This window comes from Monopterus albus, unplaced genomic scaffold (assembly GCF_001952655.1).
Source record: "Monopterus albus unplaced genomic scaffold, M_albus_1.0 scaffold109.1, whole genome shotgun sequence".
NCBI lineage: Eukaryota > Metazoa > Chordata > Actinopteri > Synbranchiformes > Synbranchidae > Monopterus > Monopterus albus.
The window spans coordinates 214,178-238,966 of record NW_018127989.1 but is presented as its reverse complement, the minus strand read 5'-3'; the positions used below and the strand labels follow the sequence as shown (position 1 = coordinate 238,966).

General features: G+C 41.1%; 1 protein-coding gene across 1 annotated transcript; it reads left to right on the top strand.

The window, feature by feature from the left end:
- Window positions 1–5,041: 5,041 nt before the first annotated feature.
- cavin2a (caveolae associated protein 2a) lies at window positions 5,042–23,519 on the top strand. The gene is made up of 2 exons (XM_020611076.1): window positions 5,042–5,792; window positions 20,036–23,519. Exons 1-2 carry the CDS (start codon window positions 5,244–5,246, stop codon window positions 20,894–20,896), a joined length of 1,410 nt encoding a protein of 469 aa, XP_020466732.1. The 5' UTR covers window positions 5,042–5,243; the 3' UTR covers window positions 20,897–23,519.
- Window positions 23,520–24,789: the final 1,270 nt, after the last annotated feature.

The window sequence follows — 24,789 nt, the reverse complement described above, 5'->3', positions numbered from 1 at the left end:
ATCTCAGTGTTTGGTACTTCATTCAGGACGCCGACACCATTCTGCCATCAGAAGTGAGGGCAGGTGTCCTCTAATGGAAAAAGTACACTAGTGTTCTTGTTCATTGTATTAGAATAAATAATGTTGTAGCCTAAACACAACGACGATGTATTAACCTGTATTTCTTTTTCTTAACAAAGCCTCCAAAAAAACTGAAACTTCACCCTCCTGCTTTTCGACTCCTGGGCACACCTCTACTTTTTACATATCTGTGTGCCTGCACAGCGCTCAGCAGCCCCAGTCAGTGTGATCCCTACAGTCTCCTGCTGACTTCGGCTCAGATCCAGTGGGCCGGAGGCCAGGGAGGAGCAGGAAAGAAATTTCTCTGAGTGCCTGATAATCTGCTCTTATCTGAGGTGGAGGAATGTGGTGAATGCTGTCATTAATGGACTTTGACTTACCTCTAGAAATGTCCCCACTTCTGCTGTTTAGTTAATGTTGTGTCGTGCACAGGTAGACGTCATATGCAGTGACCTGAGCCATCATAAAGAAAAAAAATTCCACCTTGTTTCCATAACAAACAAGGACACTTCAATCACATGCAAACATCATGTCAATAGCTGTCCCAATTCAGGGGACACATCCTTCGAAGGCTGGGAACCATTACATTTTGCCTCTGGAAAGGGTGGCACCAAGGGTGGCCAAGCAGATTCCGCAGGTGGCCGGTGCCATCCCTGGCTGCCTTCTGGCTCGGCCCACAACTAGCTGGTGAACAAAATGGAGCACACTGAAGCTCGACAGTCAGACATTACATGCAAGAGTTGGTGAGTCCTAAGCAGAAATTTTTAAAAAGTGATTTGTGAATTTATACCCTTTGTTAGGATTTAAGATGCAAGTGAAATGAAAAGGAGTAAACATCAGTGAGTCTCAGATGGCCTGGGGTTTATTTCAACTAAACAAACATCTTAAAGGACAAATATGCTCAAAATCTCATTCAGTGTCAGTCATGCAACAGCCAGTGTACACACACCCCCCCATACACACTATTCATACCCAACACCTACTGAACCTATCAGAGAGGCTCTGGAATCTGACACTGATCTTAAAGGTGCATAACACTTCATCTCCTTACTATTTTACCCAGCATGTTTAAACATGCAGGCTTGTTTTCCAAGGCATTCAAAGTAGTAATGTACATTCCACCAGATTATAATATTCCCTCCACTTGCACTTGGGAAGTTATCGATAGTGAGAGGAGAACTCTCGATGAATGAAATACCAGCTAAGTTAAACGGTTTTGGTGGGGGGCACTTGGCTGTCGTTTGGCAAGCATCGACGTGAATGACTGGGCAGGAGAGCCCTCACATTGACTTTATGATCAACAAACTGCACCTCAACTCATTTGGCAGGCAAGGACTGGCCCACCGGTTTGGAAATTGATGGTACTGGACACATGGGAACATTTATACTCACAGGAGCAAACGAGCACACATTCATATAAACAGGGCATTTCTTCACATTCTGAGGGTATTTGTGTAAAGCTCAGCACCTCGAAAAGTGGTCCATTAGCTTCCGAATTAATAGCATCACAGAAATCATTCACCACAGAAAACACATGGACACATGTCTACCTGTGTACAAGGCCACATTTAAGAGCGCATGTCTCTAACACACGCTGGTCTGTGAAAAGGGTCATTTAAACATCCATCACCATCTGTTTTGGTTCCAGCATGCCACTTTCCCCTCTGTGGGGGCCTTTGATTTAGCGACAAAAGTGTACCACTGCTGCCTTCCTTCCCACTGTGCAACCAAACGTCAAGTCTGAGATGGTTATACAGATTAAAAACTGCCAGGCATCCATCGCCTCATTGTAGGTACGACCACCTGTGTGGGACTGTTGGGGGCAAGCACAAGCATTAGTGCTCCCATTTAAACACTGATCAGTGAACCTGTTTGTTTGTGTCTTGCAGACAGCACGTGGCCTGGCTAGGCTGAGCAGGTGGATGATTAGTTCTGAATAAGTGAGTCAGATTTTTTTTTTTTAGAAGAAAACCTCTAACCAACAGCGTTGCACATGCTTCATACTGTTCATGCCTCATACAAAATCATTTAAGGGTGTGTGGCTAATCTCATCATCTTGCAGTTTTAATTTATGGCTTTCAAAGTGCCCCAGGATCCTAAAGCTCCACTAATCAATATCTGATATTAATAATGGATGAAGTGAAATATGGTCACTCAGTCACAAAGTAAGAGAGAATTACAAGCTGACTTTGCGGTCTCCCTCAGCTTTACAGGGATTTTTAACCTTTTTTTTTTACCCTGAATCCACTTTCATTAATCTTGTTTCCAACTGCAGCAGGCAGCTTTCTCACCAAGGCTTCTAATTAACCCACCGCACAGCACCAAACAGCAGACAAAGTGAGCAGCTCGCTGGTGAGCACAGCGAACCATTTAGCAGTGAAAGATCCAGCTATTTTTGGCTGTATTTACTCCTTGACATCAGAGCACAATGTCTCTGTCTCTGCTAGAAAATTGTCATCACAATCCCCATGAAGCGTTCCCCAGTGCGTTTCAGTTGCATTCTTGTAGTAATGTAGCCACATTACGAAGGCACCTAGACAAACGTGGCCTGGAACCACCTTCTGCATTGACAGGGACTGTAGTGCACAAAGTAGAGAGATGAAAAGGCTACTGTGTTTAAGTGTGTGAAGTATTGTTCTTGCCCACAATAAAATGTTCACTGCTGTCTCTGCATTTTTGTGTGCAAAAATACATTGTGTGTTAATGCTTTAGGTTACAAACCTGTTTGGTTACTTCTAGTAAAAGGAAAACAACATAGATCACTTATGCATAGGGATCTAAATAATCTGCCACATGAAGTTGTTTTCATATGCAAAGAAACTAGTTCACCTACCATTCTTGGAACCAACCAGCCACCCGGGGAGTTTGCCAACAGCCAGCAGTTACAGCACTGACACCGCCTGCCCCTCCAGGTAGGTTTCCCAGGATTCAGTGCTCATTCAGTCAGCGCAACTTGCAGCAGCATGTTTGTGGAATATGCTGGTTCTTGTTTCTGCTGCACCCAAGACCTGTTTCTACAGAATGTTTACAGTACGAGGTTATGATTATGAAATGTTTCTTTAGAAAAATGAGAAAGTGACTAATAGTAACTTTCAATAACAAGACAGAATAATATTAAATCAAGTCAACTGAAATTTTTGAAAATCTTCTGTGGTGTTGTTTAGTTTTAAACACAATGCTCACTTGCTGTACCTTAACTGTCAGAAGTAGGTCATGCACTTGCATTTCTTAGCCTCCAGAGGGCAAATACATCCTTTTCTTTAAGCTCACTTGTAAACACGTCAACACACAAGATCTTTTTAACGCATTCTCTAACAGCTTGTGTGTTTTAGAGTGAATTATATGATATGTAAGTGTAGTGAGGCAAAACGAGGGGACCTGTAAATAAATATCAAGCGGCGTTTTAAAATAGGTAGTGGAATGGCAACATTCCTTGATACAACACTGGCACTGTGTGTGACACGTGTACCAGGGCATTAGAATCACTAGAGGAAATGGGGACAGCAGAAGATGAGTTGCAGAGAGGGGAGGAAAAAAGGGAAAAGGGAGGGATGGAGACAAGGGGGAGCAAAGGAAAAGAGAGGAGGGGGACCATTTGGAAAAATGTCCGGATAAGAGCGTCATTCTCTCCGCTCTATCCCAGGGGTGAAAGGAAATGTCAGAGTCCAAGTGCTGGCAATGGGAGGTCAGACTTGTGTGTTGACAAGAGTGTGTCTCTGAGGAAGACCAGTGACAAAGACAGGGGCAGCGACACAGTCTGAAGAAGGACACTAATTTGAGTGGGCGTGTGTCCAGCACTTCCACTCTCGTCTGACAGGTCTGAAGCTTGTTGTGCGAGTAACCTCAAAAAGAGGTGTTAGTCTCGGATGGTGACATCGGAGTATCTGTCAAGAGCACTGAAATTCTCTTGGCACAAAGCTGAATCCAACTCATAAACTCATTTATTAACTGTTACAATAAACTGTAAAGACAGCAAAACTTGTTAACTGTCGTTCACAGCGAAGTAATAATCCAGTTTTAAAAAGATGCTTTTGTGAACATGGTTTGAACCTGAGGACTACTGTGGCCTCAGCATATTACAATAGTGTGTGTTTTCTGTGTGTACATAAGTAGTTGCAGAAAATCAAATCTTTTTTTAGGGGCGTGAAAACCTCGGTGGCCGGCCAAGCCTTTTTCATATCAGGCAAAATAATAATCCAATAAAACTCAGGTGTGGGCTTAAATGTGTTCCACAGTCTGCACTGATAAACTATTCTAATGCAGTAGGTTTTCTGCCAGGGAATTAATCACACATAGATTTACAGGCACTCACATGTTCCCGATAAACACCACATATTTATTTGATTTTAAAATATGTTAGATTGAAAGACTGAATAATAGATTTTACAATGATGGGGACAAAGACAAAGCCTGAGTGAGAGGTCTGGGCACTAGGCCAGGGCACAGATGAGCTCATTGTTGAAACAGGGATTTCCACATTTCCATGTCAGTCTGCCCCATGCTGTGACACAAAACTCAAAAACAAGAGAGGAGCGGAAAGGGGTGAATACAGGGCACACACGCCTGCCCACATGCTCATATGGAGGCATACACATACACAAGATGATACATGAGTTACTTTATATCAGTAGAGAAATCAGATGAGCTCCTGAAATGCACGAGAGACTGAACTGATTTGGATCATCATTTGTTTTGCTTGACACACAGGAACACACACACACATATCCATGTCTCTCCTGTACAATACAATCTAGTAGGCTACAGTTTGGTACAACACAAAAAGCCACCAACGAAAACAAAAGTAGCTTTTACGCATATTTTGAAAACGCAACCAGGCATGCACAAATAGCTGACAGACAAAATACACAGCAAGCAGGTGCTATACACGGAAGGACACACACAGCAGCTCTACCTCTGTCAATAGGGCTCGGCCTGCACGGTTTCCATAGCAATCACGCCCCTCCCTTTCGTTTGCAGGGGAGGTGTTTTCTGAAAGTTCACCGCGTGTTTGTGTGTGTCTCTATGGAAAGGCAGACAGTAAGGGGCGTGGATGTCGAATCAACTCCAACAAGTAAAACACCCTGCAGTCAGTTGTCAGCAGGAGCGGGTGATTGTAGTAACTGAGAGCCAGTAAAGCCACTGTATTACCCCATTAACGCGGGATAGTTGACCACCTGTGAACCATGGAAGAAGACGCGTCCCAGCCCCACCCCGAGCCCAGCAGCATCTCTGGCAGCACCCACACCATCCCGCAGCAGCAACCCGAAGGCCCGGAGCTCCTCATCCCGAGCTTTAGCCCCTCGTCCGCCCCGTCCTCCCCGACCCCGACGGGCACCCTTACACGACTTGGCTTGAAAAGTCCAACCAGCCCAGGTGCGCCAGGAAGCCCGGTCGACCGCGGCCAGGTGAGCGCAATCACTGTGGTGGCGCTGCTGGACAAGGTGGTCAACATGCTGGAGGCGGTGCAGGAGAACCAGCAGCGGATGGAGCAGCGGCAGTCCGAGCTGGAGGGCGCCGTGCGTGTCGTGCAGGGGGACGTGACCCGCCTGTCCAAGACCCACGTCAGCACCTCCAACAGCGTCAAGATGCTGCTCGAGCGCTCCCGCAAAGTCAGCGGCCAGCTGAAGGAAGTGAAGGAGCGCTTGGACAAACAGGCGGTGCACGTGAAGAAGCTGGAGGCAAACCACAACCACCTGCTGAAGAGGAACCACTTTAAAGTGCTGATCTTCCAGGTGAGGAAACATGGTGGCAGACAAAGAAAAAACATAGCCTAGTAATATTTCATATAGCATTGTAGTGCTGGGATTTTAAAGGGCCACTCCACCAGTTTTACACATGAAGTTCAAAGTATTTATCACCCCTGGAAACAGTTGGGCAGTATATTCTGGGGCTGAACAGTGAAGTGCAGCCCTGGTGATGTCACAGTCATGTCATCATTGTTATCTCTTTTTGGGCCATAAACATACTGGGCCATAAACATACTAGGCCGGTTTGTAGTAAGGTCTATTAGAAATCCTGCCTGTGAGCTGGAGGTGTGGGGGTTTAAGAAGTGGGTATTTGTAGGCCTCTCTCATCAGACACTTTGAAGTTGCATCATGGGAGATGTAGGAACCACTGATTTCATAACCTAATGGATGCTGGAATCTAAAAGTTGGGCTATTTCAGCTTCTGCTGTTTCAACTTAAACCATTCTTTACCCGTTCAGAGTCCCACAGTTTTATAAAGTGAAATAGCAAATGACTGGACTACCCCTTTAAAGTACAGGCATGTTGTATTTTCTTATTTAATATATTTGCATTATTATCATCTAGTGAGGATGCAGTGTACGGCGTGTGCCAGTCACATTTGCATTCTATTTGACTGCAGTACTGGGTGTGTTTGGATGTGCACGCCCCTGGTTGGAACTGACACATGATATGCTGTTGATGAACAGCACTACATTCCATTTTTAATGTTTGAGCTCAGTTTACAAATGCTGTGATGAGCTGTTTGCTGTTTTCAAACAATCTCTGTTACTAGAAGTATACACTGTGCTCACAATATACTGATCTGGTTTGTTAGTCTGACTAGAAGTTAGGATCCTAACTGTGTGTGCATCCAGAATGAGTCTTCTCCCTCTCATGTCCGTTGTGTGTGTCTGTGTGTTTGTGAAAGAAGAAGGGTGTGTCTGGGAATGGAGCTATAGAGGATAATAGAGGAGGGCTCAGACACTTTGACTGGATCTGTTTACACCCTACAGTCATAATTCAGACAGATAGTATGTGGATGGATCTTCCATTTCAACTGCCAGATAACACCAGTGAGGGCAGAACTCTATACTGGCACTGAAAGAGTGATCAACTTTCCCAATTTCCTTAGGAAATTATGAGTGGAAAGTATGAGGAATATTGTAACATAACCTCTCTCATCTATCACAAGACGTAGCTGAAACTCCTTCTGTTTTTATTGTAGGTAGAGGATGGACCTTAATGAATTTGTAAAGTCTTGTAATGCAGACAAAATCTGAGTTTATTTATCTATCAGATACAGTAAAAGCAGTTCCATGCTGCATGTGATGCTTTTCTACTTCATCAAAAACTATGATTGAAGAATGGTCTCTGAGTATTAAGAAAACAGGATTTTTTTTTAAAGCGTGTGTGTGTGTGAGTGTGTGTTTGCCTGAGCATGTGCGTACAAGTGTGTGCCGAGGCAGTGCAAAGGGGGGCCATTGTTGACACAGACAGAGCCAGCCAGAGCTCTTAACCACCGGTGTTATCTGGTTTCGCTGCTACTGAGGCCCTGTTCAAATGCAACAGGTGCCAAGACCTTACCCTGTGTGAGAAGGTTGTGTGTCTGTGGGTGAGGCATCGTGGATCAATTTGGATTGAATCTCTAGTTACTTTTTATGTGCTGTAAGGGAGTGTCCTGTTGCTTTTGAGATAATGATTGGACAACGCTGTTTGCTTTCAGCACATTGTCAAATACCACGTCCTGTGGATTTAGCACATTATCAGTTTGTCTCCTTTGTATGCAGAATGCAAATGAGTTTAAATGTTTTGTACTTCATCTTTATTATACAACATTATTAGTGTGAAGGAGTAGCTATACTTTAAAGTTTACTGTTAATGACTACTGTAAAGTTTACAGTACTCACAGACTCCAGTTAAATGTGCTTCTGTGGTTTCTACTGAGTTTTTACTGCTCCACTTTTAAGTCAGACTAAGCAAAGCATGTGTAGTTGGGTGTGACAGAGCCAGGTATGACCTCAAGGGCATGTATGACCTGCATGTGAGTGCGTGCAACTTGGCCATTGGATGTAATGCTGATGTGTCGTGTCAGGTGTATGCTGTTACAGAGCCGGGAAAAGAGACTTGGCCTGCCTGGAGGGGGTCGAGGAATAAAGGAGCTACATGGAGCCCTCATTCCTTCTCCTGTGTTGACTCTGTGTCTATTACTGTCTACCTTCAGTATCTCCTGTGTTGACTCTGTGTCTATTACCGTCTACCTTCAGTATTGCCTTTTACAGTATATCTTTCTCCATCTGATGCTGTACTCTAATTTTGTTGTCTGTCTGTCGTTTTATGCTCAAATGTCATCATTTTCCTCTTGTTTCTTATCTTTTATACAAACTCCAACTTCCACGTGGCCAGTTTTTCTGTCTGTGGTCTCGCCACCTGTCCAGGTTCCCTGAAACTACACCCAAGCACATGTTGTTTGCCTCATGTTACTGTTTGATAACACAGATTTGCTGCACATGCAAGAGCCAGACTCCCTACGCCAGCCCTGTAGCCGTTGGCTGAGGTATCCTCCTCCTCATCCTCTCTCCACTTGACAAAATTGAGCCAAAACACTCATCACCCTGTACGTGCCAGCTGAGGTGTAAATACAGAGGGCTTCTGGGTAAACGGCCACTGTTGTACGGAGCAGGGGTCTGTACCAGCTCCAGGCTTTAGCTATGGATCATCAGAAAAAACAGCGCTGTCTGCTGCTCCGCTGCATTCTTGTGCATAACGAGGACTAATGAGGACTTAATTACAGCTGCTTGGACCTTGTTTGTTTGTTTTTTTTTACTTTTCCTGTTTCCCCATGATCCTCGATTTACAAGCCTTTCCCCTGCATACACTAATATGCACTTGCAAAATGGTCCCAGTTGCCAAGCTTCTGAGATTCCAACATGTGCAGTTTAGTGACTGTTTTTGTAACTGTGGTTTGGAAAGGTAAGGTGGTGGATTGCAGGTGTATTCTTTTTCTATTTGTCACTCATTTTAGTCTCTGAAGCTTGGGAGAGTAGAAATATCAGTGATCACCCTGCAGATCTTTTACAGTAGCTGATCTTATTTGCAGTGCACCTTAGGCATTCTCTGACCAGAGGAACCTTTTCTTAGTTCTTAGAATTTCAGTTGTTCAGTGTTCCTACTGGTGGTGTGAATGCAAAGGGAAAAATGCCCATGTAGGAAGGTTGTTCTTGGGGTAGCTCCCCAGTGGGGTAGTCTCTAGAACTGTTGGTCCAAAAGTGCCTCTTGATTCTCCAGGTCTCTGAACTCTACTGGAGGTTATGAACACCAAAAGATCTGCCAAAGATATTCCCTCATGTAGTGTTTTGGTGACAGTGGTGTCTAACATGTCACTCCAGAATCTCCCATAGGTGTTCAACTGGACTGAGTTCTGTGAAGGCCATAGCATACAATTCACACCATTTTCATTCTCCTCAGACCATTCAGTGACCCCTCATGTTTTATGGGTAGGGGCACTGTCATCCTGGAGGAGATCACTCATTTATTCAGGGTTTTCCTTTTTTCCTGGCACCCATCTATATTTCTGAAGCTCTTCATCTCTCCATTTCTGTTTATTTCACATTGGGAAATAAACAGTGTGATGAACTGTGTTTGATTGCTGTAAGAATTTCAGTTGTTCTCATTAGGTCTCTAGTTTTTTTTTTAACTTGGACCTTGAGTCTATAATATCATTCATACATTCATTCATTCATTCATTCTCTATCTGCACATGTGGGTCTGAATCAGAGTTGTGCTACAAGTTTAGTAGTGAGAAGGCCTTTGTGCAGATCTCCAAGGTGTAAAGTAGCAGAGTGACAGGAAGTGACAACAGTCAGAGCTCTCACACACCATCAAAGAGCATTCAAAGAGAAACATGTTTAAAATTAAACACTGACCGCAACTTGATCTGCGTTAAACCCGGAATGGAGTGAGAGTTGCTCCTGAAAACAGCTTTTGTTTCTCAGTTTTCAGTGATAATTCTAAGTGGTATGCATGTAATACATTTAAAATGAATTCATTATGAAACATTGATATTGTGAAACTTCACTACATCTTAACTTGTCATTCAGTACAGATTTCTTTCTAGGGCACTGAGTGATTGGATTAACTTTTTGTCATTTTGTTTGCTTTGCTAGCAGTTGTCCCAGAGCTTTTGCATGTGTTGACACTTGACCAAAGTTTGTTACTTAATCTTGGCTTTCAGCAGCAGGAAGTCTGTTTTTCCCACCCTAAGATGGAGGACAAACTTTTTAGTTTTGCTCCTAGCCTCGCCCCAAATGCTAACCTTCATTGTAGTTAAGACACGAGTTCAGTAACCTGGACTTAAATAAAGCTATGTAAATGCCTAATAACTAACCTCTAAGGTCCTAATTTGTGTATATAAATGAATGTGACACATAAGCTGTACTGCAAGAAAGCCCCTTTAAGACAATCTTGGAAGATACGACAACAAGAAGCACAGGGGTAAAGTTGAGCACAGAACACTTATTCACCTAAACCTGTTATGTTAATGTTAAATATTTGAGTTTAATTAGTGTGCGTGTGTTCAACATAGTCTTAATTTTATCCCTTGCCACAGGTTGGAGCAGGTCTCTGGCTGTAGGCTGCAGCTGTGATGTGTTGTGTCCCTCACTAGCAGGTGATATATTGCACTAGCTTTATGACCCAGAGCGATTCATTCAGTCATGTTGAGCCCACATATTACTAGGGTTTAACCCATGAAGATGTTTATGAGGGTAGTTAACTCATGGACGGACCAGGAGAAAATGAGGCCCCTGAGCATAGACAGGTAAAGAGTCTCCCACCCCTCCTATATACAGCCCCAGGACTGAAAGACACACACAAAACAATAAACAATGCAACATTTGCAGTCATCCTGTGTCTCTTTTTGGTGTTTTTTTTTTTATTTATTTATTTTTTTAATCTTTGTATTAATTTTGTGTCTTTCTATAGTGGTCTGTAGTGGTGTCTTGTTGGTAGTTCTGTGTCTCAGTGGTAATTTTTAAAAGTCTCTGTAGTTTTGTTTCCCTTATTTTGAGTCTGTTTGTGGTTATTTTTCTTCTGTTTGTAGACTTATACCAGAGTTCTAGGACTTTCAATAAGAAATATTTGCTAACGTTGTTCACTGGTAAGCCAACATTTGATTTGATTTATTCTTTCAAGCATGTAAAGACAGTTGATATGACAACACGCATAATTTTACACATAATCCAATATCAATTTGCTTATACCTAGTACATGCTTGAATGGAGTAGGAAGAAGTCAGACTTATCCAGTCCTACCCCATGACATCATCTTACCATCATTGGTTTGCAAGCAGTATCTCTACATAAATAATTATCTTCTACACCACACAAGTAATATACTAAAAAATTATAACAGAGTATTAACATTCTTACATAATTACATTCTTAATTATCTTCTACACCACACAAGTAATATACTAAAGAATTATTACAAAATGTCAACATTCATACACCATACCCACAATGTTCCATCTGGTTAATCATTAAGCCTGTTCTTGCATATATCATTAATGTATAATATAAATAATTTAGGTCCCAAAACAGAACCCTGAGGCACTCCACATACAATACATTCTGGCTTTTGTTCACAGTCGGAGGGCGTGCGAACTCTGCGGCCTCATGGTGAGAGAAAGGCTAGTCCAGCTATCGAAGCTATTGATAGTCAAATGCCTGTAGAGCATGGCTGTTCGTAAAAACGTAGTGTGTCATTTTACAGTTTTACCCATGTTAAATACCAAAAATGTGACGTGTACATGTGGAGGTTTTGCAGTCGTGTGCAAGTACCTTTAGATAAACAGTACAGCTGATTGCATCATTTTATTTTAAACAGGTAGTTGGGCGGCTAACCTGTCAGTTGCCAAGTGTAAATAACTATCAGCTCATAAATAGTGAATAGTCAGAATATCAGTTAAACTGGGGAGAAATGAGTTGGTAATAGGCATTTTTATAGCACACATTTTGACATGTTATAGTGGGATAAGCACAGGTGTAATTAATATGAAAGTGCTGAGGCATTCAGCCAGTTTCAGAGCTTTGGTACGGTGCCTGCTGGCTCACTGAAATGGCTTAGTGTGACAGTCATTCCCCACCTATGACAGGTCAAAGTGTCTGCTGGAAAAGGACCGTATACTGTATATCAGCCTGGACTTTGTATAGAGGAAAAAACCCATTTATTTGGTCATTTAGCCCAGCTAGTGACCAGCAGAACACAAACGGTGCCTCTCATAGATTTTGTCTTTTACAGCAAGCTTTTAAGCAGTGCTGGTAGGTGTTAGACTAAAGAATAAAACTTGTCTTTTAAGACATGTTTTCTAAATGATCAGTGAGGTTTGTTTACCGCATGGCTTCTAACTTTGGTAACATTCATATTTTCACTTTAGGGTTCATTCTTCAGATAATTCTCAGAGTTTTCAGACAACAAAGTGAAAAGGAGAGAAGGGCAAAGGAGTGATAATTATAGAGAGACAAACAATGGGCAGAGGGCAGACGACAGTGATAAATCAGTTTCTCTCAGCTAATGATTGTATCATTACAGCGAGTTTGGGTAAGAGACTATACTTGGGTTTGCAAACCACATGGGCAAAAGATATAGCTACATGTTGATAGGGAGGTATTACTTTAAATGCTTGATCTTGTGTCTGATGTCACATTCAGGTTTGACAAGTCTGCTGAACTGTTTCAGTCTCTGAGGCAAAGGCATGTTTGTAACTGCAGATTCCAGGTGTAAAATGTTATCTTAAAAACACTGTCAACACACAAAGCTGAAGCTTAATGAGCTTCCATGGCAGACTTATGATGTCTCACTGGGAATGGTCTTTTTTCTTTTTCTTTTCTAAAAGTTGGTGGTATAAAAGAATAGGCTCTACAAAGTTATTTCCTGAAATTATTTTTAGCAGATTAAAGAGTTCTGGCACAACTTCACCTACTTCCAAGATGCATGGAGAAGGGGAGAAAGTCTGAAGAAGTAAAAACTCCAGCAACACTTTTAAAAAAACTAGTTTGTCAGCTCAAACACGTTGGGCTGATGATAAACACTTTACTACTGGAGTTTTTACCTATGTTTAAATTTTCATAAAACCAACAAAGATGAATATACAGAGACATATAACTGGCAGCTCTTAGGACAGTTTAGCCTCCCACTATGTCCCATGATGCAGTGCAATTCTTTATTAGTCAAGAACACACCTTTAACCTGTTTTTCATTATGCTGCAATTATCATGAAGGTAATGACATTAAGCTCCTTTGCAAACTTGCACCACGTGCTCTCTCACTCATTCTCATTCCACTTGCCCTTTTTCTGTTCTGTTTCACACTCAAACACCATATGTTAATGCAGGTAGTGACTTATCGAAGGGATAGAGTTTTTCTAAATAGTTACATGGCTGGAATAGGGCAATAGCAGCCATTTTTGTTCTCAGTGTTCATATTTGTGTGCTTAAATAAAACAAAAATGCAATATGTGTTGATTTCCTGGCTGTTCTTAGACACTCATGCCCTTTGACCGCCATATGGGGTAAACACTGAGACATTTGGCGGTAGCCTTATCAAAAATGCTTTTCGTATCGCTGCACAACTCTTATCAAACAATGGCTCTGATGCGTACTTTTGGGGATTGTGCTGAAGCAATGTGTAAAGGAAGATTTTCAGAGGTTTAAACAAAACAAATGAAGGAGATTAACATGGCCACGGAGCAGAGTCAGATGTACAGAAAGTAGAGTTGTAAATGTGTAACACTGTGTTGAACAATGCGGGAGACATTTTAACAACTTTACGTCATTCATCATACATGTAGAAGGATTGTACAAGCAGGGAAAGTACAATGTGATCTGACTGGTATAGAAGAAATGAAGTGAAAAAGGTTTCAGTGGTCCAGGCAACCATTAGGTTGTTAAACTCAATATCAGGCCATGTATGAAATTGGAGCGCATATATCACAGGACATGAGTCATATCTTCTGATTTGTACAGACTATAGATTATGGGTTGAGTGAACATGGTCCTTGATGTTTAACATCATTATTTATGTCAGAAATAATGAGTGCCTTTCTAGATTGCCATGATCTACATTCTGCCAGTGTGTCACAATGACATCGTGCCTGAATCGGTTATTGTGCTGTGTAATTACACAAGCTTGCAAAGCCAGTAAACATGCAGTGTTTTCTTTTGGTGAGGCAGAAATGGGAGGGGCACAGATGGGAAAAAATGTCCTAGCTTGTTGCACAAGCTTTATGGGAATTAGACTGAAAAACATAATTTAGAATTGTTGCTGACAAGATATGTATTTATATATTTTATACTTTTAAATGATTGTCCCAATTTGGGCATACTTGACATGGGGTTGGGATAATCTTAACAGGTGTTAGCTGTGTTGAGAATAGTTGTATGTACAGTATATGCTTCAGTGCAAGGCACCGCATAGACCCCAGTACACTATGTACAGTACACTGTTTATCATGTTCTACGGTGACCCTGTCCCATGACAAATAGCAGATTCTGCTTGCTTTCCTTCCTTTTCCGCTTCACTTCCTCTGTCCACAGATGGCTCTTCTTGTACACTGGGATGAGGTTGAGGAGGGGTGTGGTGTTACATAACAAGCTGGGTAGGGGTGAACTGTAAAACGACTCACTGCACTGTAATGGGAGGTATGCATTGTAATCAAGGTGAAGGCCAATTTGCACAATCACCTGGGTTTTGTGTGGACACTGTAATGTGATTGTTCACTGACTGAGTGGAACTATAGATGGGTGGCAAATGAAAGTAAAATCTCAAATAAATGAGTGGTCTCTTCCAGAATGACGGTGCCCCCACCCACAGGAGACCAGGGGTCACTGGTTTGATGAGGATGAAAATCATGTGAATCACATGCTGTGGCCTAAACAGTCACCAGATCTCAACCCAGTGGAAACACCTATGGAAGATTTTGGAGCGACTCGTTAGACAGCGTCTCAGCACAATCATCTAAACACCACATGAATATCTTTTGGATGAATGGTGTTCATCCTCCTGTAGAGTTCAGAGACTTGGAGAGTCGATGCCAAGGTGCACCGAAGCTGTTCTGGAGGCATGTGGAGGCCCAACACCTTACTGGGGCACTTTACGTTGGTTTGTCCTTTAATTCGTCACCTGTAAATGTGTTAGAGAGGATGCACAGGACAGCATTTTATTATGCCAACACACTGCACACTAAAGGCAGCCAGAGTCATTATGTTGTCAGGTTGCCCATGGGCAAACAAGAGAGAATAAAGAGTAAGTAGGGGTAAATTAAGAGAAGAAAAAGGGGAATATTCAAGACCAGAACTTTGTTTTTTGCCCTTTGAAATGCGCATTACAAAAAATACCATTGATAACAATCATTGCAAAGTTATCTGAAGCTACACATTCTTGATTATTTGGTTTATCTGCAAACTTGTTTCTCCCAGTTTTATAAGCTAAACTTCCTATTATTCCTCATTCTGTAACAGAACAGCTGCAAGGACTTGATGACAGCAAATGTGAACACATGCATTTCCCTCTGTGTGTGTGTATGTGATGACTTTTCTGTGGTGTGCTCACATACCCATTTATTGGTGCAGTCTCCTGGAGGCAACTGACTCATTGTACCAACACACCTGCATCAACCTTTACTATTAGGATTAAGAAACCCACATTCATCATCTGCAGAACCAGGAAAACACACCTGCCTACACACACTCAAACACATATTGCACATATCATTGAATAACTACAATACACAGCATAGACGTACAGTATTCATGTTGGTAGCTTTGTTTTGTTTGTGTGTTCACCTTTGTTCAGAGTGTTAGCATGCTAACATTTGTCAGCTCTAAAACACCAGCTGAGGCTGAGTGGTGCTTTTCTACACCTTTGTGTATGGGTGTCTATATCGCCCGGCTGTAATTATGTGCAGACGCCTGTATACATGGTTTGTGTGTTCACCTTTGCTCAGAGTGTTAGCATGCTAACATTTGTCAGCTCTAAAACACCAGCTGAGGCTGAGTGGTGCTTTTCTCCACATTTGTGTATGGGTGTCTATATCGCCCAGCTGTAATTATGTACAGTATAAATAGCAAATATGTGCAGACACCTGTATACATACAAAAAAGGAAGGATAAGGGTTACAAAAGAAACTTGCATTATAAAGTATCATTACACAGAAACTCGCACTCACAAAGTAACATGAACCCATCTGAGCTTTTAATCGGTTGCGACTCCATCCTGCCTCCCCTGATCTTTCTGTTTGAATAGAGAGAACTGACTTGTATAATCTCTGGCTTAGCAACACCTTGCAGGATTTACAATTAGTTGGCAGTTATACCAACCAACTGTTAATGAGATCTTGAACTCTATTACATAGACATTAGAACAAAATATCTTTGTAGTGTGAGCCCTTTAATGTGCAGTAAACTCGCTTGTCACAATAAATTAACTTTGTTTTATTGGTTTGCTCTGAATTAATTTTATTTTATTTTTTTCCATCTCACTCTCAAACAGTTCTTCTTTAACATTAGCCAACGTGCTACATGGCTGCACATAAATAAATAGCCATTCAAGCCATGAGTGCTGGCTTGAAGGGTATATTAATTAACAGTGTTCCCAAGAGAGAAGTGCCAGAATGTGAGGTCCACGAACACACAAAGGACAGACCTGGCTATTTAGGAAAATGTTTGTTATATCTTGCTTGCCGAGATTGCTGAAAGGTTAAGGTTAAACTAGAGATGCACTCATTTCATTTCACTTCAGTTCAATTCAGTTTTATTTGTATAGTGCCAAACCACAACAAAAGTAATCTCAAGATACTTAAGTAAGGTCTAGTCCTTTCTGTTATTATTATTATTATTATTATTAGAGAGTAAAAACCTTTCACACTCTTTTACTGTTTTTGTAGTCAAACACATGACCAGCAGTCACGTGTTCATGAGTAAAAACCAAAAAAGGAAGAGTGAAAAAGTATACTGTAAGTATTTGGAGAGCTCGGCTCTCGTTATAGGGTGTTTGAGATAGTTGCTGCCTCTTACACACCCCGGTACCCACACTGATTATATCAAACATGTTTGAGCCAAAACAGAGTGGCATGCCCAGACTGGAGCAGAGCTGTTAGGACAGACTTTTTAGAAACCCTAACACCATCAAATATTCAGGGAAGATTAGTCTTTCTTATCAGGGAATGCTCCACTGTGGGTCAGGAGAGGCCATGTTGGCTCTGATGTTTTTATAATGATGGGTCAAATTTAGATGCATGCTTAAACTTGAAGCTATTTCACACATGTTGATCATAACACTATCTGAAATGTACACCTGGAAAAGGGAGATGGCCATAAAATCTGAAGTGATTTATACTAGAAGCAAGTTTTCTGGTGCTTCTCCATAACCCCTGTGTTCAATCTAAAATCATCATTCACATAGTCTCTTACTGTCTGATTTGATTTTGCACAGACGCGATCAGATGAACACAGTCTCTGTGGGTGTGGTGCAGTGTCAGGGCATTCAGCGGCTGCTCATTCAGACATGACAGGAGGGGAGCTACAGATAACAAAACTGAAAGAGAGGGAATCCAGTTAAACCAAATGAGAGGTAGTGGTAACCAGAACTGTTCCCCAAGGTGCTACCTTTTGTCTTTTTGAATGTTGAGTTACAAATACCCCCGGTGCATCATGACTCCTGGGTCTTTTTGGGGGTGAATTACATACTTTTTGTGGTAAATACAAATTCAGAAATTGTCCACATACACATAAAAGCAGCTTTCTGATGTTTTTTAAGTGTTGACTATAATGAAAAACCTTAGAAAATTACTGTATTTACAACTGATGTTAGAAGAAGACCAGCATATGTGACATACCAACCCCACTTTGCTTTATATTTGGCTGTATAATGTGAAACATTTGGTTTTTCTTTTCTTCTTTACCCTGGAAAATGTGTCTGTTCTTAAGCTTGATGTTGTACCTTTTAAGAACATGCAGACAGATTTATTAGTGTGAATTTGGAGATACCAGGCGTGCTTGGCACACACCTACCTGCAAATCATGCCTGCATGTTTGAGATCAAGGCAAGAGCTATCAGGTGTCTGCAAAGTGGTAACAACAGGGGGGCTTTGCATAGCTTTCCACTTCTTTAGAGCTGCCTTTTGTACTATGAAATTGTTTAGGTGTCTAAATGGAGTGCTGTGAACTGCTGTGGATCAGATTAGGTTAAAGCGGTTTCAACTGCCAGGAAGTTAGGAAATGTAGAAAGTGACATAAACGCTAGAGATGCTCATGTAAATGAAATGCATTTTGATGTTTCCTTGAATTTGACTGAATCTTCTAAAGTCTGATACTTTTTAATCACCGAGGGAGTAATTCTCCCTGGGTTATTCTCTTTTTGTGCACATTCACTGCCTCATAGCTCTCTGTACTACACTATGCTGCACTATATATTATAGAATTGTCACAGATATTCATCATTTCACACATTTAATCAACTTCAAAAAATAAACAGCTTGTCAAAATTGGCTTCATTTAAGTGACAATGCCATTGTCAGACAGATTGCAGGCATACGGTAGCTTCCGAAAGTATTCAGACCCCTTATTTATTTAATAATTTTTTCACAATTTATTATGCACAAATTTATGACAAGGTGAAAACATGTTTTTAGACATTTTAGCAAGTTTATTAAAAATTAAAAACGGAAATCTTACATAAAAAAACTGTTCAGACCTTTCGCTGTGGCGCTCGGAATTATGGTCATGTGCATCCTGTTTGCTTTAATTGCCCTTGAGATGCGTCTACAAACTGGAGTCTATTCCAGTATGCATGTTAATTAACCCACACTTTTATAGATGAACTTTAAAACATAACAATGTGCTATATATCTGCAAGTGTCAAATCAATTCAAAACCAAGACTCCACTGGTGATACTTGTAGCTGATGTCACTGAGTGAGTTTCGTCATGAGTATTTCAGATGTGTAGTGGAGTAGCTCAGCCGCTGAAGCTGCACTTTACTCTCCACTCACTCTTGGGTATGAAAAGATGGGCAATATGTGGTGCAAACTCTAGCTCATAAATCCCCATCAGAGTGGAATGTTGTGTGATTGTGCACAGATTGGTAGGCAGCCAGTCAACAGGGAAGGAAAGAAACTGAAACATAGAAATGAGTAGTTTAAACAAATCGAAACCCTGGATATGGAGCTTATTGCTCTCTGTCTCCCTGTGGTTATCAATATGTTCGTGGATGGGGAATGTTAAAGGCAGACGGGGATGAAAAACAGAAAAGAGAGAGGTATGTGACTCCTGCAGAGAAACAGGTAGGCAGAATTCCTCAGATGTCTTGAGGAGAGGACTGGGGGGGCATGTAGAGACTGGTTTCCTCAGTAGTCCAACATGTCAGACTTTATTAAACACCAACATCTTTTACATACCATGGCCAGAAGTATACATTAATGAGGTGATGTGGAATTTTTTTGGAAGTACCCTTGAAATATCTTGACTTTGATTATCATGGTCAAGAATTCCTCAGAAGGCACTGGAGCTTGGAAAGCTGCCTTAGTTCTGACCATAGCCAGTTGAAAGAAGGATGGTGAACACGTGTTAAAACTGTAGATTGTATATAAAGATGGACAACATGACAGCTCCCAGAAATGGATCGCCTCCTGGTGGCTGGTTGTAGTATAGGTCATAAACCCCTCCTCCTCCAGGTTAGTAGATGGAACTTAAGGCCAACTCAAACACAAATTTTCCCAGAGGTCATCTTAGGTAGATACTACACAGTTTTTTGTACAAGTCGTCAAATTTGTGAAAATTTGTTTTAAGTAAGTTATTAAAAGATAAAAAAGAGGGTGCATTTTGGAAGATCTGGCGCTTTGATTGATGGCCTGATACTGCTGCTCCACGTTTTGTCACTACTGCAGTCTGGTTGCAAAGTGTGCCACAAAAGCAAGATGACATCCACTGTATTTGCAATATTTTGCTTCACTTTTGCATAGTGGCAGGAAGTGATGATGTGCCGTCCATCTTTATAAATAGTCTGTAGTTAAATTACATTAGTTAAGGTCATGAAGTCCCAGAATTTTACTACAATCTACATCAAATTAGGAACATCAGTGTTATTTTAGGGCCCTTGTATTTCTTATTAAACTAAAGCCTGGTTCAAGCAGTCATGTTTATTACACATCCAGATCCTTTTAACCTTCTACTTGTTTCCCTTTTTTTTTCTCCTTAGGAAGACAATGAGATCCCCTCCAGTGTGCTAGTCAAGGACTCCCTGAAGACTCCACAACCAAGCCAGTATGATGCAGAATCCACTCGGCCTGCCCCATCTGTCACAGGCTCTGTAGATGGCTCCCGTGCCCAAGAGGAGGGTCTCCAGACCATTAGCCTGTCCTCAGATGAGGATGATGATCTTGCAGCAGGCCGAGTGGAAGAAGATCTTCTGGAGGGTGTGGCCACAGGGGATGTGGGTGCTTCCCACTTATTTGAAAGAAGGGCTGACAAATTCAAGCGCTCCAGCCTGAAGAAGGTTGATAGCCTGAAGAAGGCCTTTTCTCGTCAGAGCATTGAGAAGAAGATGACCCAAATCACCACCAAGATCGTGCCACCGGAAAAGCGTGAGAAAATCAGGAAAAGCTTCAGCCCCAACCACCCCAAGAGTCCATCTTCCAAGACCTCCTCATTCAAGGTGTCTCCCATGACCTTCAATGTAAAGAAGGTCAGAGATGGAGATGCTTCCTCACATGACACTGGCCCACCTGAGGAAGAAGCCCATGTTGAGATTCCTGCCCTGGGAGGCTTGGATGGTGAGCGCCCCTTGGCAGAGGTGCACACACATGAAGTTGCTGTGGAGGAGATTCAGGAGAAGCTGAACCCAGACCTCACCCCAGAGGCCATGAAGGCAGATCTGGCAGTCAATGGAGAAGCACCAAGCATGGAATGTAAGATTAATGGTGGTCGCTCTGCTGAGCTGGCAGTTCCAGAGCATGATGAAGATGTTGGCGAGGAGGAAGAAGGGGAGGAAGAAGAAGAAGAAGGGAAACACAAAAGCCCTGTTGAGATAGCAGCAGATGCTCATATTGAAGTGTCTTAATATGATTAGATTTTTGAGCATCATATTTTCTCTTTTCTTTTCTTTCTTAGATGTCTACATTCATGAACAGCCAGCAGGCACAAATTATCCCTCTGTTCTAAACACCCATGTGTTATTGTCATAAATGCATAGATACAATAGAAACATACTCTGTTTTTTAAGGTAATCCATCCTTGGACCTTTCCTACAACACTGTCTTTGATTATCACTAGCCAAGTCTAAAAACCTTGACACAGTCTACATAAACAGCTAGGTTAACAGCTATACCTCACTGTGCAACATACTAGGACTGCTTCCTAAACCCTGTACTTGGGTGGTGCAAAGAAAGCAACATAACATCAGTGGACCATAACTCACTCCCATCAACTGGTGCCCAACACTTCAGTATCAGCACATCTCCAGGGCACTGGGCCAGCTCTCTCCCCTCTGGCTGTGTTAGCCTGTCTCTTGACCAGTCTTCTCCCCTGAAAAATAGCCTCTTTGTGCTTTGTGCTTTTTTGTAAAAAAGAGTAAATCTTTGGCAAACCGGGGCTGCCTGCAGCCTGTTGAGGCAGTGTGTTGCCAGGTTGTGCAAGAAATGGAATGGGGTGTTTCTGGGTTTTCACTGACAATCTCCTGGGGTGTCTTGTAGTGAAGCGGAGGCTGTTTTACTAAACCTGTGTTGACAAAGGCCTGATCTTAACTAACAGGTGATTGTAGGCTGTTTTATAGTCTGAGTGGCTGTGTCTTGTCTCCCGTCCTTCGCTTGTTTGTTACTTCCCAAGTGAGATCAAATTTCTTATTTCCAGCCTTATCACTGATGATCTACCTAGAGTATACTATGAGTTGCATGTGGTATATACAAAATAATGTAAACATTTACAATTAACTTTTTAGTCATTGAAAAGTACAATAGCACTGAACTAGTCCAAATGTTCTTGTGCATCACATTTACTTGATGCTACTAGAATGAGGGAGGAAAAAAACATGATTGGCTTGAGTCACATTGACACAAATGAAGGACTTCACTAGAGGATAGAAGCTAGTCTAGGTGGAGAGAAAGGTTTATTATTGACACAAACAACCTAATAGGTTTTAATACTCACAGCATAACTGTCTCTTTTACAGCCCTTTGTCTTTTCTGCAGGGCAACTTTGTATGTTTTTGTACAGAAAGTATTTTGTCATTTTCTACATGAGACACTCTACTCTATAGGTATTTACAGCTTACAGTATATGCAAAACTGTAACTTTATAAAACTGCCTTGAGGGTGTACACTTAACAGTAAATGTATTTACTATATAAGGTGTTTTCTAAGCTGTCCTTTTCTTTCAGACATCCACAGCTTGCATGGGGAACTGTTTACTCATGTTTCTTATGTTAAAAACTAAAACCATCTCAAATACATTTACCAGGGCACATTCACTAAAGCTCCCCTTATCTAGATACAGTTACACACATACTCTGTTACCTTGCACAAGCTGGTGTGAGTGGTCCTATTTTGTTGTTGATAAGAGTGATCGTAAAACATGCATCAAGTTAGATTCTCTTTTGAGGAACTCCTTGTAGCTGTCACTTTATGGGGCATACTCGAGGTTTGATACCAACTACATAAAGACAAAGTTTCAAGTAATACAAATGTAAATACACAATCAAATTTGTGCTGGAAGTCATGCCTGAAGGTTTCTATACAGTGACCTTCCACTTGTTGCAAATTGTTAGTGCCTTACCAGCCTTAGTTACACGTGACTGATGCTGTGACTCCCTAAAAATAATTGAGCAGGTGATACCAGGTGCCAGGGATGCAGACATTAGAGAGGTCACAGAAGTCGATACAGGCAGAGGACAGCATTCCTAGGTTTGACAGATGACTCCTGCTTAGCCCATTTTTCATGATCTTGGCCTCCTTGCTGAAATGGTGTGTAGAGGAAAAGGCTGTCTGGAGCCACATGTGTTCGCCCTTGTAGAGGCTCTTCAACATGAGCTCGAAGTGGAGGGGCGCATGTGGGGGTGTTGGAAAAAGACTTGTTGGAAATGATGATAAAGTAAATTTTGGTTTATGCATATGTGCAAGGCGTTAGAAAGGTTTTCAGATTGTGAGGGTCTGCAGTGCGATAGACCATGACAATTGAAATGCATACTAAATGCTGACACTGCAGGTTTGGAAAATGTTAGTTTGTTTCCACACTATAGATTCTTGACTTAATTCAAAGTATGGTGCCCACTATTGTATCTAAACTATGCAGGAAAATCTCTTTATTGGGGTCTCTTAAATACAAGAGACATACCATGCATGTGGTATAACAAATAATTTTTGCAGTACTTGACAAAGTATTGCACTTCAAGTTTTCCAAATGCTTACTTTGTTATATAAGTTGCCAGTTTGTCCAATTGGCTCTTTAAGGGGAAAATAAGTAATTAGACATCAATCATTTTAAAGCACCTCTAACCTGTTTATATTAAATGTGCTTAGTCATGCTGAGGATTTTTTCTTTTTAATTGTTCTTTGTATAAATCACATTACTGAACAAAGATCAAACAATAGGCTTGTGTACATTCTGTATAATGTAGACATTAAAATGTGTTTGGCTTTGAGGTATTTCTGCCTATTCATGTATTTTTTTTTTTTTTGTTTGTTTGTTTTGGTCAAAATCTCTATTTGCTAATGTTAAAAAAATATCTAGACATAATTATCTAGATGTGAATGTGTGTACACATTTTTTTTTTTTTAAATCACTGTTAAATTTGACTAATATGTGAGGACGTGAGAACCATTGTTTGTTAAAAAGTTCAAACACCAGCTACCTACAGCATTGTTAGGTAGTGATATTGTGTTTAATATCTTTGTTTTGACTTTTTAGCCTGTTAACCACATAAACCAAAGAAGTTTGCTTCACGTTGGCTGCCACTTGAGTGTTTAAATGTACTCCATCTGACACTTGTTTCAAGCATTGTCAACATGCAAGCATTTCCTTTCAAAATTTACTATGTTACACATCAATAAAGACTTTATAGCATTTCAGTTATGTTTGTGATCTATTTGGTAAATGTTTGGTAAATGTTACATGTTTCATATAGATTAGATAATATCTTGCAAACCCAGTGACTCACATGTATGCCCAAGGAAGCATTTAGTTAAGTTTGCTGTTGCAAAGGCCACTGCAAGTTTGGAAATGACTGCAAGTTGTTGTATCGTAAATTAATAAACCTAGATAGATAACAGGTTAGTGGATGAATCTCAGTAGAGGAAGTGGTTCAGGTGCCCAACTCTTGCATTGTTAATGATTTCAGAATAGTAACTGAGGTCAGAGCCACATTGAAGCTTCATTGAAATTTGATTATTTTTTAAGTCTTACCGCAGACTAGCACTTTTCTAACCTTACAAAAACATGTTATTTGTCCATGTTTTGAGATGTGTTGCAGAGAGGTCTGCTACTAAAGGTAATCTTTGGTGCTCTAATTTCTGAAAGTGTTTCAGCAGTAGGATAAATCGGTCTTTCTAGAAGCAAAGTACACAAATTCTGAAAAATACAAGACAAAATGATCTCTCTCTCTCTCTCTAATGTTATCAATATGGGCACCCTAAATGAAATCCCATTAAACCGCATTGTTCTGGATAGCAGCAAAAATCTTACCTGTTTCATCTGTGACCATGCATGGACAGAATGTTTAGGTGAACAGATTGGTTAAATGTAAGAACTGTGCAAATGTTGCAAAGAGCCCTAATTTAGATAATAATGTCAAAACACATAGAGCAGTAAGAAAACAATCATTCAACATTAAGATACAGAAAAAAAGTATATGTGTGTTTGTTATGTGCAGGGTTGGTTATGACAGAATAAAAAGAGCAGTATTGTGTTTGAGTCTAACAGAAATTGAAAGCTATGTGGAATTGCTTGGTTGTGTTTTGTGCA

Bases quoted from the DNA above. Each gene is read 5' to 3' on its own strand.
- cavin2a (XM_020611076.1), top strand. From the start codon at position 5,244: ATGGAAGAAGACGCGTCCCAGCCCCACCCCGAGCCCAGCAGCATCTCT. The intron at 5,793-20,035 runs GTGAGGAAACAT...TTTTCTCCTTAG, and splicing joins TTAAAGTGCTGATCTTCCAG to GAAGACAATGAGATCCCCTC.